The following is a 20767-nucleotide window of genomic DNA, read 5'->3' on the forward strand; positions in this document are numbered from 1 at the left end:
ATGACATCTCAGGGTAATAAAAGCACAGAAATAAAGCACCGAAATGTGCGCTGCTTTTCGGTCTGGTTACTACCGTTTATGTCAGAACCGGTGCCATAATGACCCATCCCTACTTTTAACCCAGTCCAGTTTATTACCTGTCTGTACTCTGAGGTACTTACAGTCCTCCACATCGACCTGCTGGATCGAAACAGGGATCACAGGTTTCCTGGTCCTCCTAAAGTCCACAATCAGTTCTTTGATCTTTGTCACGTTGAGCTGCAGATGATTCTGCTCGCACCACATGACCTAGGAGTCGACCACAGCCTGGTACTCCATCTCATCACCCTCACCGATGCATCTAACCATCGCAGACTCATCAGAAAACCTCTGAAGATGGAGGTATCTGTGCAGGGGCTGAAGTCTGTGGTGTAGAGGGTGGAGAGGGAGGGGGAGAGGATGGTCCCTTGTGGTGCCCCTGTGTTGCTGATTACCTTGTCAGACACACAATGTTGGAGACGCAAATATTGTGGTCTTCCTGTCAGTTAATCAGCAATCCAGGACACCAGAGAAGCATCCACCTGCATCGCTGTCAGCTTATCACCCAGGAGGATCGGCCTGATGGTGCTGAATGCACTAGAAAAGTCAAAAAACATGACTCTCACAGTGCTGCTGGTCCAGATGGATGTAGACATGATTGAGCAGGTGGATGATGGCGTCCTCAGCTCTGAGGGGGATCCTGATGTGGTCTGACAGATCTGGGGGGTCAGGCAGCAGTGCCACATTTAGCTGATTGGCACAGTTGCCACACATTTGTTAATCATCCATCCATTTTCTGCCTCTTCTCCAGGTCCAGATGATGAAGGCAGCAGTCTCAGCAGAGATGCCCAGACCTCCTTAATCCAAGCACTTATTTCTAGAGAGACACCAAGCCAAGTCACCCAGAGACATCATTTCTTATGTCTTCAGGAGCAGTGTCCTCGGTCTGCCCAGGTGCCTCCTTTCATATGGACATGCTCATAACGCCTCACACAGCAAGCATCCTAGCCAGGTGACCAAACCACATCAGTGTGCTGCTGTTGACTGAACTCCTGACTGCTTCACTCCAAAAAACACGGCCATCCTCCAGAGCAAACTCATTTCTGCCGCTTGTATTCACACTTTCATTTCTTCACTACCCAAAGCTCATGAGCACAGGTGAGACCAGGAACAGGTAAACTGACAGCTTTACTTTCACCTCCTTGCTTCACCACGACAGACTGGGACAGTGTCCACATTACTCCGACCCTCAGTCGTTAACAATACTCGAACATAATTAACATTTGTTGTGTTTGTATATATATATATATTTATTGAGATTTTTTGATATAAGAAAAAACAAACAAACAAACAAAACAAACAAAAAAAAACAACAGACAACACAACAGCAAGGGCTAAAACACACAAATAAGACAAAAGTTTACACTGCAACGACAAAAATACTGCTTCAACACTGGCAATAAACAAAAATAAAACGCTAAGGTGGAAGGCTAAGTTATTGGTGATCGATCAAACCGGACTTTGTTTTAATACATGGTCTAAAAATGGCTGCCACACATCAAAGAAATTACTAAGTTTGTCCGCTAATGTGTACCTAATTCTCTCCATATGTAGTAGAGCAGTCAGTTCTGTGAGCCACATTTTGAATTGAGGTACAATATCCGACTTCCAGAGAGTCAAAATAATTTTTTAGCAATTACCTTTCCGAACAAAACTGTGGTTTGTGCAGCAGAGCTGAGGTGTAAAAGGGAAGAGGAAGATCCAAACAATGCAATTACTGGGTCCGGCTCTAATGTGCAATTATAGATATCAGAAAAACTGTTAAAAATGTTCCACCAATAGTTATACAATTTGGGACAAGTCCAAAAAAAATGAGTAAGAGAGCCTTCTCCAAGTTTACAACGATCGCATAACGAACTGATAGAAGGAAAAATCCTGTGCAGTTTAGTTTTTGAATAATAAAGTCTGTGAAGCACTTTGAATTGAATTAACTGATGCCTTGCATTTATAGAGCAAGAATGGATCCTACACAGACTCCTCTCCCACACCTCATCTCCAATTTGCAAACCAAGCTCCTCCTCCCATGCCATCTTCAAAAAGTCAGATTTAAAATTTAAATACTCAGAAAAGGCTTTCACAAAACCAGAAACCAACTTTTTACAATCCGGGGAACTCAGAAGGACTGTAAAAATTGACCCCTCTTCCGGAAGAGATGGAAAATTAACAATACTCTGACGGACATAGTTTCTTATCTGTAAATAATGAAAAAAATGTGACGCAGGGAGAGAGAACTTGTTCTGCAGCTGAGTAAATGATGCAAACTGCCTGTCAATATATAAATCTTTGAGAGTAATAATACCTTTCTGTGTCCAGACCTCAAAAGAGGCGTCTAAACATGAGGGTGGAAATGCATGATTACCGTATATTGGAGTATGGATCGAAGTGTCTGGTAGAGCACAACCTTTTTTGATCTGACTAAAGATTTTAATGCAGTTCGAAACTATAAAATTATTGACCTTGGTTCGCGGATTAGAGGATGAAAAAAGAAGAGCAGGGAGGGAACTATTCTCAACCCCACCACTCTCTATGACCACCCACGGGGGGGTATCGGCAGACTTAATTTTTTTGTACCCTTCCTGCCAGTAAGCAAGAGTTCTAGCATTTGCAGCCCAATAATAAAACTGAAACACTGGCAAAGCAAATCCACCCTTAAGTTTAGACTTACATAGATGAACTTTTGATATCCTGTGAGTTTTAAAGCCCCAGACAAATGGTAATACTACTTAGTCGATCAATTTAAAAAATTGCTTATTCAGAAAAATAGGTAAGTTTAAAAATAAATATAAAAATTTAGGAAGGGAAACCATTTTGATTACGTTAATGCGACCTACCATGGAAATAGGGAGAGTCCGCCATTTCTCAACATCTATTTTCAATTTTTCTACTTGTTCAAGATAATTCAACTTTAAGATCAATTTAGGATCCTTAGGCAAAATAACACCCAAGTATTTCAATCTGTCTGTAATTTTAAAAGGCAAAACTTTTAAAAAATCAACATCCAAATTTGCAGTTAAAGCCACAAACTCACTCTTCTGCCAATTAATTGTATAACCTGAGATTTCCCCAAACGACCTCACCACATCTAAGAGTGCAGGAACAGATCGCTCAGGATTTGACAAAAACAAAACAACATCATCCGCATATAAGGAAATGTAGTGCCTGATATTCCCCAATCGGACAGGGTCAATGGAGGGCTCATTCCTAATGGCTACTGCAAGAAGTTCAATAGAAATTGCGAAGAGCAAAGGGCTCAAAGGGCAGCCTTGTCGTGTCCCGCGGTGTAAAAAAAAAGTCGCTGATCTATCTTGGTTAGTAAGAATGGAAGAAGAGGGATGCCTATATATCATATCAACCCATGATATAAACTGTTCACCTAAACCAAACTTCTCCAGTACCCGAAGCATATAGGCCCACTCGACCTGGTCAAACGCCTTTTCAGTATCTAAGCTCAGTACTGCGATCTTGGAAGCCCCCCAGTGCCTATGATACATAATATTCATCAATCTTCGAACATTAAAGAAGGAAAACCTCTGGGGGACAAATCCAGTTTGATCCGGATGGATAATTGATCCAACATGTCCATTTAATCTGTTTGCCAAAATTTTAGTGAAAATTTTCATATCCAAATTCAACAAAGCAATAGGTCGATAAGAGGAACATTCTGTTTCATCCTTTCCTTCTTTCAATAACAGAGAAATATTAGCTTCATATAGCGTGCGGGGAAATGCTTGAGTATGGAAAGAATGCTTAAACAGTCTCAATAAAAGCGGGGCCACCTTTTCAGAGTATTTTTTATACAATTCAATGCCAAACCCATCTGGGCCTGGAGACTTTCCATTGGGGAATGACTTAATAGCTTTTGAAACTTCTTCAATAGTAATATCTGAGTTTAAAGCCTCTCGTGCAGCGTCATTCATTTTCGGGAGATCCAGCTTCCCTAACCAATCAGAAATATTGCCCCAAGATTTTGACATATAGAGCTCTTCATAATATTCTCTAAATCGCTCATTAATAGCTTTAGGGCTGATTCAAATTTCACCTGATCTTGATTTAATTTTGTGTATAGCCCTACTGGCCTGTAGGCCTCTCAGCTGCCGAGAAAGAAGCTTATGGGGCTTATCTCCAAACTCAAAATGCTTCTGTCTGATCCTAAATAGCTGATCTGTTACTTGACTAGATAAAATTGTGTTATACTCAAACTTCCTTTTAATGATATCTTGAAACAAAGAGGGACAAGAAGAAACCTTATGGTCCTGTTCTAACTGTGTTAATTCAGTTTCTATTTCGAACAGGCGTTTCCGTCGTTCTTTTTTTAACGAAGATTCAAATGAAATAATTTCTCCTTGCATTACCACTTTAAATGTTTCCCATAGAATCGAATCAGAAACGTCTTGTTTATCATTAGTTTCCAAGAATTCTAATATTTTAGTTGTCATAAATTGGCAAAAGGATGTCTCAGACAAGAGTGACGGGTGAAAACGTGTGTTTGTATGAACAGGCAGTAGAGACATCACTAACTCAGCAGAGGTGGTTCTCACAAACCTCTGATGCATTTTAGGACCTGAGGCTTCAACATGGAGCACTGAGGCTGTTTCAGGTCACAGCAGGAGGACAGAAGCTGAGACATGAGGAAAACCGACTGAGTCAGAGCCTCGCCTGAATGTCTCTGTCAGTGCTGATAAACTCCACATGATTAAATCTCAGCTGCTGCTGACTCTGAACCGCAGAGCTGAAGAGGAGTCGTTGTTTGTGTGTGAGAATTGTTCTTTACAAAATGAATTAAGTTTATAGAAGTGAGGCTAACGATCCAGTCTAATGCATGCCTGTGTGTGTGCTGAGCTATATGAGCCGTGGACAAGAGGTGAAAGAGGGGCCGTATCAATGCTTTTCAAAATAAGAGAATGTTAGCATTGGTAATACAGCTGCAGCCATAAAAACCTGCACATAAAGAGCTCGTTCCTTTATACTTACACCCCAACTAATGCTGGAATAAAGTTGCAGCACTCGGCAATCTAACTTTACTGTATAATAGAAAAAACAGCACACAAGTAGAAAAAGAGTCGGGACAGGTGACATTCAAATGGCCAGTTTATTTTAATTTGGACATTTTATCATTGTTTCTGCAAATTTAACAAACTGTAGAAAAAACATTTAAGGAAACAACTTGAAAACGTCCTGCAGCAGCAGTGGAGCAAAAATGTTCACAGCTTAGAAATAGTTAAGAAAGAAGTTTTAATCGATACAAAAGCATGAAAGTAAACTGCCAATGTGTCCGAACCCAACTCCAAAAACATTCAAATGTGAAGAAAAACAGAAGGGGAGCATTAAAAATCTCATGAAGAATACATATGAAATAACGTTTATGGATATTTGCTCATTTTGTATTTGATGATGTCAACGCATCTCAGAGAGGTACTAAGAGGAAACCGCCGGTTCTCTCGATCAGGGTTAGAGACGCAGCGTCGAAAATAAAGGCTCACCAATCAGCACAAACCTGCATCGACAAACTGGAGAACAATTTCAGAATAATCCTCATCATCATCTACAGCACAGTGATATCAACACTCAGAGACTCTCTGTGCAACAACATCGTTCATCAGGTTTGGATGCTCGTGATCTTCGGGCAGCACTGCATTAAAAACAGGGCTGAATGGTAGTTAATGCATCAAAGGATGTTTAATGTTGTTTCTTTCTTCAAACTCAGTCTGAAGGCTTTAAGTCACATAATCAGTTTAAGATAAAGTCTCATGACCCTCGCCCCGCTGTCATTTATTTCCCTGATCCTTTTCATCGTGAGCTGCTGGATGTTGTAAGTGGCTGTTGCACTGCTACAGTCAGAGCCACTTATCAAACTCCTTGGACAGTGAAGAGTTATATTTAAGCACAGACAGAGTCAGTTCTTCACCCAGCACAGGAGCTAACAAGCCCTCCACCACAGAGGTCAGTTCCCTGTTTGCAGCACTGACCGGCTTTGTTGGTTTCAGCCTGTTCTTATGTTCTTCCAACATTTCCTTGGTGTAATATTCTTTGCCCTCTGCCTTGTTAGTTTGCACCACCTGATTGATTTTGTCCACCAGCTCCTTTACTTTTTCAGGTTTCTGGTCTTTTTCACCTTTGTTGTTAATGACACAGTAGTTCTCTGTTTTAAAACCAACTCTCTGAGTAAACTTTGTTATCTCATCCTCATCCTCAGCTCCATCTACATGAGTCATCAAGAGGAAAAAGTAAGGCCCTGACGCGTCGCCAAACATCTTCTTCAGGACTTCCACTCGTTTCTCGTCTTGTGTGTTATCTCCCTCCCATTTTTGCACATACAGGAACACATGAGGACCCTGATCAGCCTCAAAGATGGATGCAGCGATCTTATTCAGCACCTCCTCTTTTGTAAACTTGGTGTGGCAAAGACCAGGAGTATCAACTAAAACCAGGCCTTGGTCTCCAAACTGTGCCGTCTCCGTCTTGCACGGTGTTGTATCTGAGAGAAGGGGGTTCTTCTTCACAGCAGGTTTACCCAGGAACGTGTTGATGGTTGAAGTTTTCCCAGCTCCAGTCTTTCCAACGAGGATAATCCTCAGCTTTGTTGGCCCTGTTTGAGAATTTACACGACATTCATCACACATCAACACTGCAGCAGTCACAGTGTGAACTTACTGATCTACACAACAACAACTGACATTAGCTTCAATTGTTCCTATTTGCTTACTTTGCTTTTCAAAGACATGATCAGTTAGTCTGGGTTGAACAGCTGACTCCAGGTTTACCCCACACTCCTCCAGCTTTATAGAGTCTCACTGATCTAAACGCTGCTTTGCTGATGACTCGGTGCTCTTTATGTCTAATACTGCAAAACACCTGAAAGGCTTCAGATGGTTTTTAAGGTGTCTCAGTACTGCAGCAGTCACCTGCCATGTGAACCAGGCAGCCATCTATTTAAAATCCCCCTTTTAGTTTAATAAATAGATAAAAATGAAAGTAAAGTTTTATTTAAGTATGAAAATAATTTTAGGAGCATTAATGATGTTCACACCTTCTGGAGCTCTGCCCTAAGAAAACAGTTAAACAGCTAAGAGAAAGAAAATGCCAGAAACTGTAACTATTAAACTACAACCAATGATAGTAAAGCACTTCATTCTAAATATAAATAAATATTATAAATGACATCATGTCAGAAACAAAATGACTTTCTATTTTTGCTGAAACACCAAGTCAGTAAAACATCTGTAAGGAATTACCTTTGAATGAAACTTTAAACATTTTAAATCATGCAGTGAACTAAATCTGCAGCTGTCACCACCTGAAGTCTTTAAACTTCACTGAATTCTCCAGATGAACTGCTGTTCTCTGTATTTTTGTCTAATAACATGAACAGTATAACGGGCAGCTGTTGTGTGACGGTGGAAGTGTCACTGAATATTGGCTGCAGCTGTTGAAGTCAGATTTCTGTCACTTTTTTCATAAAAATATTTTGATGGTTTGTGACAAGAAAGCTGAGTTTGACTAAAACACCAAAGTGTGTGAGAAATGTAAAGTTACTTTCAAAGTTACAGGTAACTCCACAGGCTGAGAGTTAACATACATGAACGTAAACCTGGAAATATTAGTCTGAAGAAGAGAACGAGTCCTCGCTCTGCTGGTTCATCCAAAAGCTCAAATATAAAATGTTCTTACCATCATTTGCATGTTTGCCGGCCATCCTGCCTGCTAGATGTGGCTGGTGGACGGTCATGAGTGGGTCCTCTTCTTTGTAACTTCATGTTTTTATAATAACGTCTGTATAGTTCCCTCCCCTTGAACACACATCACCAAACCGGTTTCCGAAAGAGCCGTCCAATCACAGAGCACGAGTCAGAATGAGATGCAGACTCAAGGACCAAAAAAAGAAAGGTTCAACCAACAGGGTGCTGGGATTTTTCACTTATTAAAATTCAGTTAGTTTAATTATTTTTAAGAAAGTGGGACGTGGTATCTCAAACAGTGTATACAAGGACCTGAAACTAAAATGAAGCCGTTAACAAAGATCCTGCATAGAGCTGGTAGAAGTGCACATCAGTACGACTACCTTTGATAGAAAGGACATGTCCTTTCTATTACACAGGAATTAGAAATATCTATTGAAAAATGATTTTTTTTGAATAGACACATGACACATTTCTTGTAATGAAATTTCTCCTTTGTTTTTACTGTGGATGTTCCAGGTCAGTAATCAGACCAGAAAACGCTCAGACAGGTGGATGGTGACACAGGTAGCTGCTAGCTGTCTTCTAGGCTTCACCTCAGCTAACTGGAGTCCCTGAACTGGATCTCTGGACCGTGTTTGTGCTGCTGGAGCATTTTCATTATTATGACACATCGTCTGTGAGGTTACTGTACTAACAGACCTTCTAAGAAATCTGAACCTCAGTTTTGTGAGTGAATTTCCAGGACTTTTATTGGAGGTTATATGTTACTATAAGCTAACAGCTGCAGCTTCAACAATCAAGCTGTTCTCAAACCCTTAAACTCTTTTATCATTAATGACTGAGAAAACTTGTGGGTCGGAGTGTGGCTGTGAGCTATTTTGGCTTTTGAAGTGAAAAACTTTGACAACCTCTGATTACAACAGCAGCTACATCAGTGTGTTTGAGGTAACACTTTAAAAATCACAGCTTTAAGGCAACGCTTAAATCACACGTGCTTCCCTGTGATGCTCAGAGGAGCAGTGAGTCGTCCTGACTGAGCGCGCTCCTCTCCTCAGTTCTGATAACCCCCTCCTCTCTGATGGTCCAGCTCCTCCCCAGCACTGAGCCGCCTCCTGGTTTGAGGATGTTGGACTCTGAGGAGCAGTGCAGCTGTTTGCTGAACGTCTGCCCTCTGGTGGCCACAGGAGAAACTACACCTGCTGGTCTGTCTGGCTTTGAAACGTCTGACACAGGCTGAGGTTAAAGGGTGAAGTGACCTGAAGTGTCTGCAGCCACGATGAGAGCTGATCCACATCAGCTTTACACTCCAAGACTCACAGTCTGAAGACAACATCTGGTTTAGTTCAGCTCGATGTTCTCCAGACCCAGCTGTGAGCATCAGTGTGATGGATCCATCACAGTGTGAATCACCTGCAGCAGGTTCATGGCTGTGACGCAGAGGAGCAGAAAGCAGATGTTTGGCGTATCCTGATCTTTGATCTGATTCTGATAATTCGCCACAAAGTGCATTCTGGGTAAACTTTGAACACTCATATCAGCATGTGGGATAGTTTTCTGCTCAGAACAACTTAGAGCAGATAGAAAGGTGTCCTTTTACCTGGATTTGATACAGGATCACCTTCTAGCTGTGATTCACTCTGAGTCAGAATGATTTTATCATCATATTTAAACTCTGAATGTGACGTCACTGGTGGTCACATGCTCTCTTTAACAGTTTGGATCAAAACTCCTGAAGAGTTATTTTAAATCCTTGAAGGTGCTGGATCACAGAGGCTCTCAGGATCTAGGTTTTTATTTATTCAGGCTTTTATCTCTTCATAGCTATTATATAAAATAATGCTTTACATGATTCAAACAGCTATAATTTAATATATCATACCAACACAATTTTTAATTTATTAAAGATGATTGTAAAACATGGTATCACTCGCTGTGACTGATGGAGACTGAGCAGCCGTCACATCAAACAGGCCCGACAGCTGCTCTGCTGCAGCTCTGAGAGGCTGAAGCTGGAGGCTGTGTTTCCTCCTGTGAGCAGCAGAGGGCAGCGTTTCACTGAACAGCCCAGCTTCACAGCTTCACCTCTGAGACTCTGCTGTGAATAATAATAATAATGTACACTTTTATTGATCCCCGTGGGGAAATTCTTCTTTGCATTTAACCCATTCACTCAGTAAAGCAGTGGGCTGCTGCCAGTGCAGTGCCTGGGGAGCAGTGTGTGGGGATGGTGCCTTGCTCAGGGGTACCTCAGGGTAGCCGGTCAGGGGATTCGAATCCCTGACCTTCCTATTATGGGGCAACCGCTTTACCTACTGAGCTATCCCTGAGTCACAGTTTGGGCCCTCAGTCAGCAGCAGATGATGTTATATCCATGTAGACTCAGACACTTTAAAACTTTCAGTGAAGTTGTTTCATTTTCTCAGAAAGGTTCAGATCTGTCAGTGTTAAACTATCCTGTGCATGTGTATGATGTGTCTAATTATTGAAGAATAAAGCTGATGACTGACTGAATAAACTGTTCACACAAACATTTGTGCTCAGTGGTTCAGGTGTGGTTGAAGGTTGGAGTTTATCTCACTGCCAAGCCTGGTGGGTTGGCACTTACTGGGGATTTATACCAAAGCCTGACAGGACACGCTGGGAATGAATACCAAAACTATGAGTTGTTGATTGGGTTGTGTTTGTGTGTGAGAGAGGAAGCGATATCTGTCTTTCCAGAGAATAGTGGTGTGTTAGAACAAACCACAGCCCTGAGACGGGCAGATCCTTGAACCAGGTTGAGGTGCTTCCATAACAGCACTCTGAGCTGTATTCCCCTCAGTGAACGATACAGGTCAGCCCATCCAGTCTCCCAGAGGAGGACATCTGAGAGCGTTCTCCTGTGGAGAGCTCCTGGAGCTCAGAGACTATCAGGACACAAAGAGAAGAAGACGTCTGTCTTTCAGCAGGTTATCAACAACCTACTTCTGTTTTATTACGTGCACGAGGTTATACAAAGGCAACAAGTGAAACAAGTCCGACATGTACAGGAGAATGACCTTTGACCTGAGCAGAGAGAACCTGAGCTGCACATTCACATGTGTTTGCTGCTCAAAGGCACAAGGTCAGCACTTCCTGTACAACAAGTTCAGGCACAAAATCCAAAGCAGAGCTGGTACTTAATACAACACACAATAACAATAAAAGTCAGACATCATTTAAACTGTTTACCAAACTCCTCAGCACGAGCCTGTGGGTTCACATCAGGACAGATGTGACTGTGATTATATGTGCTCATGCTCTGGACTACAAAACATGCTGTAAGATAGACTGATACAAGAGTATGAATACTGGATTACATGTGTACTGCAGTATGGGTATATACAGGTTTACGATACCAAAGTGTTTCCATGCACAAACATGTGAAAATTGTCTGCACTGAAGCTGAAGCACACATTTAGAAACTCCTAAAGTGAGAACATGGAGTTTATCCAGGAGAATAAACACAAGAAAACCCTGAAACCCAAAAATCCTTTAAAATGAGAACAAACTGTATGAATGTAGAACAGAGTCTGTGACGGCCAGCAGGATCTAATCTGATCAAACTGATAGATTACTGATCTGTCCCACTGTCCAACACACAAAAACACATTTAAAGACATTACTGTGTTATCTCACAGATCACCACTGGATATGAAAGCAGTCACACGTTAATGAAGATAAAAGTTCACTTAACATCCAACAGGTCACTGCAGCAAATCCAGAGTTAGGCTTCACCTGTTTTTATCCTGTTTCAGTTGTTTCAGACTCACAAAAGGAAACATTGTAAAGCCAAAATATTAGAAACATCATCTGAATCTAACATCTAGTTTTTTATTAACACGTGGCTCATACAAAACCTGAACCCTAAACTCTGGTGACCTGGTGAATGTTCAGTTGTAAATAATAATGTACAATGATGATGTGTTAATGTGGCAAAGGTTTCCATTTGGTGGGGTGGTGGTGGGATCCCACAGTGACAGCATGGAGCTCAGAGCCTCCAGTCATTTAGCTCTTGCTGGTATCTCGTAGCATCGAGCTCTGAGACGTCAGCAGCAGATGCAAACACCGTAGCCGGTTCTCGATCTAGCTGAAAAATAAAATGACTGACCCGTGATGATTTCCGTCTAATAGTTTTCTAGATTTATAAATTTGGTAATCAGCTTAAACAAAAAAAATCAAACCCAGTGATGATGATGAAATCTAGTTGAATATTTTTTTTATTTTAAATTTAGCAAGTACCACCAAAAATGCTGTTACCATAAACAGGATCATACCAACTACACCTCCAATTGTAGCTCCTGTTGTAGGTGTCAGTTCACCACGGCAACCAACAACATATCCTATTCCAGTTCCAACAGCTGTTCCAATCACACCACACCTGTCATAAAAAGAGAACCACTCTTCTTCTGTTTTTGGTGCTTCTTTCTCTTTTTTTCCCAGAGCTTTTTCAGCCTGCTCGAGCATCTCCTGGGTGTAGAAAAGATGACAGATCTTCCTCATCTGTTTCATCTTCTCCTGCAGCTCAGTGACTTGAAGCTGCTGATGTTCAATGTCAGCAAAGTTAAAAATAAAGTATCTATCATCGACATGGCTGGTTAATTTTGTGAGGGAAAACTTGCTCATCTTGTCCATCATGGCAGCTTCATCTTCTTCTTGACCATCAGTGGTGAACACCATCATAGTGAAGTCCAATGCCTGTTCACCAAAAGTGTTCTCAAAAATACTCAGTGCGTCATTTTTCTCTTGTTCCATCATGTCAAACCTCTCCACGAACAAGAAGACATGAGGACCAGGTTTGACACGTCTGAGGGAACGCTTGATGTTTTCCAGCACGTCATCTAGATTTTCTTCTCTTTTGAACAGATCTGGAGTATTTACAACAACCACTTTTTGACTGTTGGGCTTTCTTTGCTCATTAGAGGAATCCTTTGAGGTGAAGAGTTTTTTGTTGGTCAGGACTTCTTTCAGTTTCTCTTTATGGACATCTTGCCGGCCAAACAAAACGATCCTCAGCTCATCTGTTGGAAAAATGTAAGTATGTGAGAACTGTCCACACCGTGATCCTGTAGGGGGCCATGAGCTGGTTTCTTTCAAATACGTGAATCTATGTCACAAAAACCTGTTTCATAGTATTGAAACAGATTTATGAGCAGTTTTCTCATCTAAATGTTAGACAAACAGTAAAGTAACCGTGCTGTATTAGGCTGTAGTAACAGATATTTCTACATTTAAATGAGGTGGTCTTTTTTTTTAAACACATATCTTTTTAGGCCAAACTGACAGTGCAATACCACACGTTCAGACAGATGGTGCCAGTCTAATTTGGTTGTATGAGGTACATTGACCTACTGTGGCATAGGTTATAACGGCTGCACAGACATTACGGATCAAATCAGCTTTTATTAATAATTGTCAGTGACATTTATATTAATCAGTATTAATCATACTTAACCTGTTTTACTTATTGTTTCATTTGTGTCTTGGTTTGGGGAAGTTGTTTCTTTACTGATCTTTCTTCTCTTAATGGACTTGAGATATGACTGCACTCTGAGGGGCTGCACGGCGCTAATGCATTAACAAGCTAACCGTGCCAAAGCGTTGACGCTGTGCAACAGTACTTTTTGTGCAGCCCTCGCTAACGGAGATTTGCAGCGTTAATGCGGTTATCGCGTTAACGTCATTTTAACGAGATTAATGCTGACAGCACTTTATATTTTGATTATATCAGTAACTACAAAACGAAGTTGTAGAAAAGCTAAACTTAGTTTCAGAATAATTTAATCTGAGACTTTATTTCATTGTAAGATTCTAACAATGATGGTAATATAATTGTTGTTCAGCAGAACAGTCTCCATTATGTTGGCTCATGAACTTCATTACATCTGAAAATAAAAGTTGGGCTGATTTTAACTCCATTACAAGAAGTGTTGTTAATTATTCTTTTTTGAATCATATTTGCATTCAGTGTTATCTTAATGTAAGTGTTGTACTAGAAATGTACCACAAATAGTTTTTTAATTTGTTTTATAGGTATGTTCTTCACACAAATCACGATTTCCTGTTAAAATTAGGATATCTCCTGCATTATATATGTTACGGTTCTGGGTCTGTTGGACCCAGTATTTTGAGTTTATTATGCTTTGGTTTATTTTGCATCTGGGATTGTTTTATTGTTCTCTTGTTGTGGTGATGATTATGATGATGTCTGTTATTTGAGTTCCATGTTTCTGTTTATTGATATTTAGGATTTGTGTTCTCATGTTTTGGTGTGGGTCATGGTCTGCGTCTTGGTGTAGTGTTCTTGTTTCCTGTTTTATTGTGAAGGTCTGCGTCTCATGTGAGTGTGTTCAGTTTTACCTCTGTCTCGTCTTGTTAATTACTCCCAGCTGTGTCCACCACCTGTGTGTAATCTCCCTGTGTTTCCCTGTGTGTATTTAAGTCACGTCTTTAGTCATTGTTGTTGCTGGTCCGTCTGCGTATCCACCCTGTTTCATTCTGTGTGTTTCCCTGCCGCCAACCATCATTCCGTCTTCTGCTCGCTGTTATTCGTGTTCAGGTTTGTGCTCTTGTTCAGGCTCCGTAGTTTAGTCAACCCAGTATAGTTCAGTTCTCCGTTTGCTGTTTTTGTCCATTTCTTTTGTGTTTAATAAACCACCCTCTCACCTGTACAAGTGCCTGCGTTTGGATCCTCCTTTAATTTTCACACGGCTCCTCTCACTCGCCGTGACAATATAATTTTTTACACAAACACAGAGTCTATGCTAACATGGGTCAATATTTTCTTGGGACCAGCAACTGTGCACAGTGTATTCTTTACAAACTGTATATAAAAGATGGACAAGGGTCGTTACCTCACAAGTTAAAGTGCTTTGAGGCAAATGTTGTTCTCATTTGGTGCTACATAAATGAAATTGAATTGATTTTTTTGAACTGACAGAACCTCTTTGTTTGCAGACGACAGCATTTTGGTTTTTGCTATCTTGGATTTTTTGGCCATTGGTGGTTTTGAAATAATTTTTGCATTGGTCTTAACTTGCAGGGCCTGGGACTGAAATCCATCTTTTAGAAGCAGTTAGCACTGAGGCCAACACGTTCTCATCCCAAAGCGTAACATATTACGCCATGTGACAAACTGTCGGTATGTTACGCTTTTGGCCACCCAACACGTTTCTATGTTACACGTTTGGAAACATCAGGAAACAGGGTTAGGATTTAGGTTAGGCTTGGGGCTGGAATACACGACTGGAACACGTGTCACCGCTGGGAGCGTCATTCCATTGGATTCCATCCACAATCCAGCGCGCACCATAGGAAGGCAGAAGTTTACCTCTCGCCTTCCTATGATACGCCTCAGGACATGACAAATCTTCGGTATGTTGCCTGTCGGGAATGAGAACGGTCTGCTGAGGCACTGTAGGAAGTAACAGTTCTGCTGTGAGTGACATGCTCTGACTATAACAAGCCGAGTACATAGCTGGAGTGAGGAATACAGCCTAGAAACGCCTCTGAATTATTTATACAGCCAACAACCAACAATTTTTCCAAAAAGCTCAGTTTTCCAAAAACACAGTCTCAGTGTGGACGGAAGGTCAAAATGGAGAGAAAAAGATGCGTTTTCAAACAAAAACATATTAGTGTGGACATGGCCTCAATAATACGTTAAAATCAGAAAGCTTGATGTAAAATTTGATGTAAAGTTTCTACATTTATGAGCTACATGGAAGTCTACTCCAGAAACAGATTTTATGATACTAACCTACAGAAACTGGTAAAGTTAGCGATATGCTAGCTATCGCGTTCATTCCTTTGCCTATGTCAATCACAGACGTTCATGCAGACAGTCAGAGACGTCTGAGCTTCCAAAGTTTCAAGAAAGTCTTCACTCCAGTAATTTATCAAAATATAGCACAATACTTAAAGTGTGATTGAAGTGAAACCATTCAAAATCAGAGTTAAAAAGTGGATTTAAGTACAGAGGTTAAACATGTTTACAGAATCGTAAGTGGCAGCAAAATGCCCTCACGTGCACAAATCAGTGAATTTCAAGAAACTAACATGAACATGTTCAAGACACAAGAAAAACCATAAACCAAATAAAAATAATCTCACCATCGTTACACATTTTAAAGTCTACTGACTGACTTTGTTATTTAAAAGAAGATTTTTATGGAAAAATGATCATTTTTATTGCCATCAGCTGATCTGATGATGATTTTATATGTTTTTGTTTCTAAAATGTAATTATTTGGTAGCTTGTGACAATATTGGCTTTTTATTTTCTGATTAACTTCTTCAATTCAAGAACCAGATTTTTAAACTACCCTGTATATTTATCGTCAAAAGTCAGGATTAGTTAGTGAAATATAAAAGGTTATTTCAAACTAAATTAGAAAAAAGTTGACTGTAATTCATTATGTTCCTTTCTGGATTTTTAATACACATGATTGATATTTTTTCCTTGGATTTTAGAAACCCTTCATATTAAACTTTGTTCAGCAGTTTGCACTCCATGCACAGTTTAACTGAAGACTTCTCTAAATGCTGCTTGGTGCTAATCACCAAATTTCAGAGTGAAGCTGAAACTCATTTTCTGTCCAAATGCTTTTAAACTGAAGCACAAAGACAGAGCGGTTGCTGCTGCTGCTTTATATCCTCAGGATATATATATGTACTGCATCAAACCAAACAACACCCTGATATTGCTGAAGGACAAATACACTCACCCATGGTTTGTGAATCTTCACAATTAATAGGTACCGTGCAGGAATGTGAATGGTTCATGGCTTCTTCTGACCATTTCGATTTCTATCTCACCCTATATGAAAGCCTGCTGCTGGTTCCCTCCCCTAAAATACATTAGCTGTCCAATCAGAAGTGTGGCTGAAAGATTTCAGCTCAGAGGGCTGAAAACAGTTCATCAAGCAGAGTGAGAGGAAGACAGGACAAAGACATGGTGTGGAAGAGAGCCAGGATTAATAATAACTGTTGATTCAATGCAGACAGGTGTGTAAACACATTTGAAGACCCAATGCATCATGGGAATCCCCCAGCAGCTACACCTATTACAGCATAACTAAGGGAGGATTCAGGGTCACCTGGTCCAGCCCTAACTATATGCTTTAGCAAAAAGGAAAGTTTGAAGCCTAATCTTAAAAGTAGAGATAGTGTCTGTCTCCTGAATCCAGGGTAAGAATCTGGTTAGACACCGAAGTATCTTGGAGTAAATATCCCTAAAGATCTCTCAAAAATATATCATACAAATTTTAAACCTTTGTGCTATAAAATAAACAAGGACATTAAAAGATGGAACTTAATACCAATTTTAAATTTTGAGTCACGTATTGATACAGTCAAAATGAACGTCTTGCCTAGGATGCTTTATCTGTTCCAAACACTCCCAGTTGAAATAACTGATAAACAATTGACAAAATAATTTCCAGGTTCATATGGCAGGGAAAAGACCACGAATTAGGTACCAAACTATCCAGCTAGCTAAAGATAAAGGGGGGTTGGCGTTCCCATGTTTGAAAGATTATTATGTTTCAGCTTAACTGAGGACTCCAGTGTGTTGGTGTAATGTAGACTACCAAGCAAGATGGAAAGAAATAGAAATAGCTGCCTCAAGAGTTTTCCAACTCAGGCAGGCTTAGGGGACGTGATACTTATTAAAAAACAAATTAATCAAGGAAAGGAAGGAAGAGTCTTTGTAGGTTTTTTTATTACACCTGCACAAAGTAAACATTATTCTAATCACTCCAGCTGCTGGAGAAACTGTGGGGCTCAAGGAATAAAACATTTCCAGTTGTTTTAGTGCTGTCCATTGATCAACACTTTTTGGGTTTCGATTCACTCTGAGTTACAGACTATTCTTAGTATGCAACTTCCCTTTAATTGAGATGAACTCTTGTTTGGATATTTATACTCATTAAATGTGGATAAAGAGACCAAGCTGTTATATGGCATTTTGAGTTTGGCTGCCCGAAAGACTATCTGTCACGATCAGCGAGGCGAGCCGTGCGGACCCAAGATGCAGGCATAAGTGATGTGAGTGGGCGTATTGAGGAGGAATACAAACAGAAAGGGCAAAGGTGTGGACGGAAACTAAGCAAAACCTAAACTGGAGAAAGCTAACAAAACACAGACCTGAAATGGCGAAGCAGGGAGATGCAGGTAGATGATGCAGAATGAAGCTATAGATAACGCAGACGAACCAGCAACAGGGGGGAGACCACTCTGGGCTTAAACACTCACAGCTGTAATCAAGGGATGGGAGACAGGAGGGGAACACAGCTGGGAGGAATCAGAGCTGACAGGACAGGGGAAACGTAAACTGAACACACTCACATGAGACGTGGGCTGTGTCCCAATTCAGGGTATGCACGCTTGAAGTACGCATTTCAATACGTCACCGCCACGCGACGACGGCTGTCCCAATTCAAAGTGTACTTCAAATGCGCCGTCGATTTCCCCAAATATCAAGCGTGGTCCGGTGCGCGCTTCGTGGTCCCATATATCCCACAATTCATAGCGCAGCGGTGGGTGTGGATAATTTTGCCGCAAAATACGGCAGAAGGGAGCGGCCGAAGAGTGAACTGGCAAAAGTAAGTACTGAATATTATGTCACTTATTTATGTGCGAATGTTTAATAATGAAGAACATTAAAACATTACTGTTGGCCACATGTCGGTAAAGTTATGTGACATTAGTGATGTTTGTACTTTCAGCGTAAACTTGGTTTTAAAGCCTTTACTTCTATATATATATATATATATATATATATATATATATAGTCGACCTTAATCTTACAGAGAATGTGATGATTTTGTGGATAATTAAAGTCAGTCATATATCCACAAACACAACAAGCTGAAAGTCAGTGATGCTGCTCGGTTTGCAGTCCTGAATATCACGGCACAAGCAGGATTCACTGCACTGTTAATGTTAGCTATGTTATATTGCTGCCTCTGTTCGGTGGTGTTGAGCCAAACGGACTTTAACGTGTGTTTGAACGAGCTGACGGTTCACTCGTTAAGCTGAAAGAAAGATGCTTTAATCACAGGAGTCACACATGTGTCCACTGTACCATCTGGAACTCTTCTTGTTTAGCACTCGTAATAACACAAACACTAAATCCTCCTTCTCTTGTGCTGTTTTGTAGCAGTGTATACACCTGAGACTGTCACCTGTCTGTCTGTCCTGCACTCTCTCTCTGTTTCTTTCTCTCTGATTGTGGAATAAAAGTATGAACATGTATTTATAAGTTACACTTGTGTTTGAATCCTGCAGCTTATCACACATTTGATTTCCATGTGTGACAACTGCAAGTGTCCAGAGTGAGGACAGACTGAGGGACCCACTGCTGCACATCATCTGTGAGGCTTTGCACCCCTGATGATCCACCAGGACAAACTCAGCAGTGTGTGAGGAAGAGGAGGAGGAAGAGCCAGCAGCAGCTGACAGATGGAGAGAATAGACAGACTGTTCCCTGTTTGTGAAGGACTGCTAGGAAAGTTTAACATAACTAATTGTCTGTCCTGAATCAGTCTTATTAGGTAATGTTCAAATAATGTTATCATTCCAGTGTTTTCAGTGTGGGAGAAAGTACTCAGGGCCTTCAGGTTACACACTATGAAAGGCAGCAACAAGTTTAATGTTCAGAAACCTAAAGTATGTATCAGCAGCAGAATGGAGCTAAAAATAAATGTTTGTTTCAGTTCTATGAAGCTTTGAGTATTTTGGATTAGTAGCACTGCTGTGTTTGTTGCATCATATTGCTGTAATTGTTTATATGCTTTATATATTCTGAGGTAAGTTGATCTATAGTGTTACATCATATTCTATAAGGATGTTATGTGTTTGTATACTTTCTGCCCAGTTTGACCCATTTAGCAGAAGTCAGCCTGTTTAAGGCTCTGATATCTATTCTGTATGACTTAAAGCAGTTATGACATGGTCTGATTTTCTCACCCAATAAAGGAATATTCAATATATCAGTCTACTCTTCATTTTATCAGAAACAGTTATCACAGCTCGTACATTTTCCTTTTTACACATATATGTAAGCATTGAGCCAAATGTAATAATGCCAACATATTAGACGAACAATATTTGTCTCTTATGTATAATACATCTATATATACACTGTCAAAGATACTTGTCTTTGAGTGAAGATTTAAGGTGATAGGACATATAAATAACTGCAACTTAAATCTTTGACCCAGAGTTCAAGCTCACTCCTGTAATATATCCTGTAATATATATATATATATATATATATATATATATATATATATATATATATATATATATATATATATATATATATATATATATACATATATATATATGTATATATATATACCATAATAATCTGACAATACATATAATATTGGCCATATTATATTTACATTACCACAGTGAGATGATTTTAGTCTCATGAACAACATTAGCTGATTGTTATTTACTAACTAATCTTAAATGACTGTTCAGTACAGAAATGAAGCCCAACTATCATGTTTTACAGTCCCGTGGTCTCAGCCTCAGATACTCAACTAATCAAAGTGATGTCATGACAAAAATGAAGGACCAACAAAACATTTTTCTCCTTCATTTCTGTCACACACTGCTGTATGACACGTTTCTCGCGGTTAGTATCATGGTTGCTAGGCAACCTGAACAGCGCGACGAGGGCTAGACCGTCCCATTTCACAAGCCTCTCACTTCCGCACTTCCCGTACTTATAGTACGCACCGTCCGTAGTACGCGTAGTGTGCGTACCCTGAATTGGGACACAGCCAAAGACCTTCAGAATAAAACAGGAAACTCACAGACACAGAGAACCAGACAAGACACTGAACTAAACAGACAGACTCACAAGCAGACACAGTGACAGCATGGACAGACAGAGGGAACACAGAGAAGTGGGAGCAGGCAGGCACAGAACAAAACCCTAACAAATGACAAACCTTAGCAAAAGACATAACAGAATA

The 20767-nt window shown here is 40.3% G+C and overlaps 1 protein-coding gene across 1 annotated transcript; it reads right to left on the reverse strand.

Annotated features, from left to right (window-relative positions):
* Positions 1-5166: 5166 nt before the first annotated feature.
* Positions 5167-7800, reverse strand: LOC134625644 (GTPase IMAP family member 9-like). Its single transcript, XM_063470899.1, has 2 exons — positions 7747-7800; positions 5167-6664 (listed from the first exon to the last, which is right to left on the reverse strand). The coding sequence occupies exons 1-2, from the start codon at positions 7769-7771 to the stop codon at positions 5913-5915; spliced, it is 777 nt and encodes a 258-aa protein (XP_063326969.1). The 5' UTR covers positions 7772-7800; the 3' UTR covers positions 5167-5912.
* Positions 7801-20767: the final 12967 nt, after the last annotated feature.

Source organism: Pelmatolapia mariae, linkage group LG4, assembly GCF_036321145.2.
Source record: "Pelmatolapia mariae isolate MD_Pm_ZW linkage group LG4, Pm_UMD_F_2, whole genome shotgun sequence".
NCBI classification, from domain to species: Eukaryota; Metazoa; Chordata; class Actinopteri; order Cichliformes; family Cichlidae; genus Pelmatolapia; species Pelmatolapia mariae.

Excerpts from the sequence above, each read along its gene's own strand:
- LOC134625644 (XM_063470899.1), bottom strand. The coding sequence starts at position 7,771 with ATGGCCGGCAAACATGCAAATGATG. Across the intron at positions 6,665-7,746 it reads CGGCAAACATGCAAATGATG|GGCCAACAAAGCTGAGGATT; the intron begins GTAAGAACATTT and ends ATTCTCAAACAG.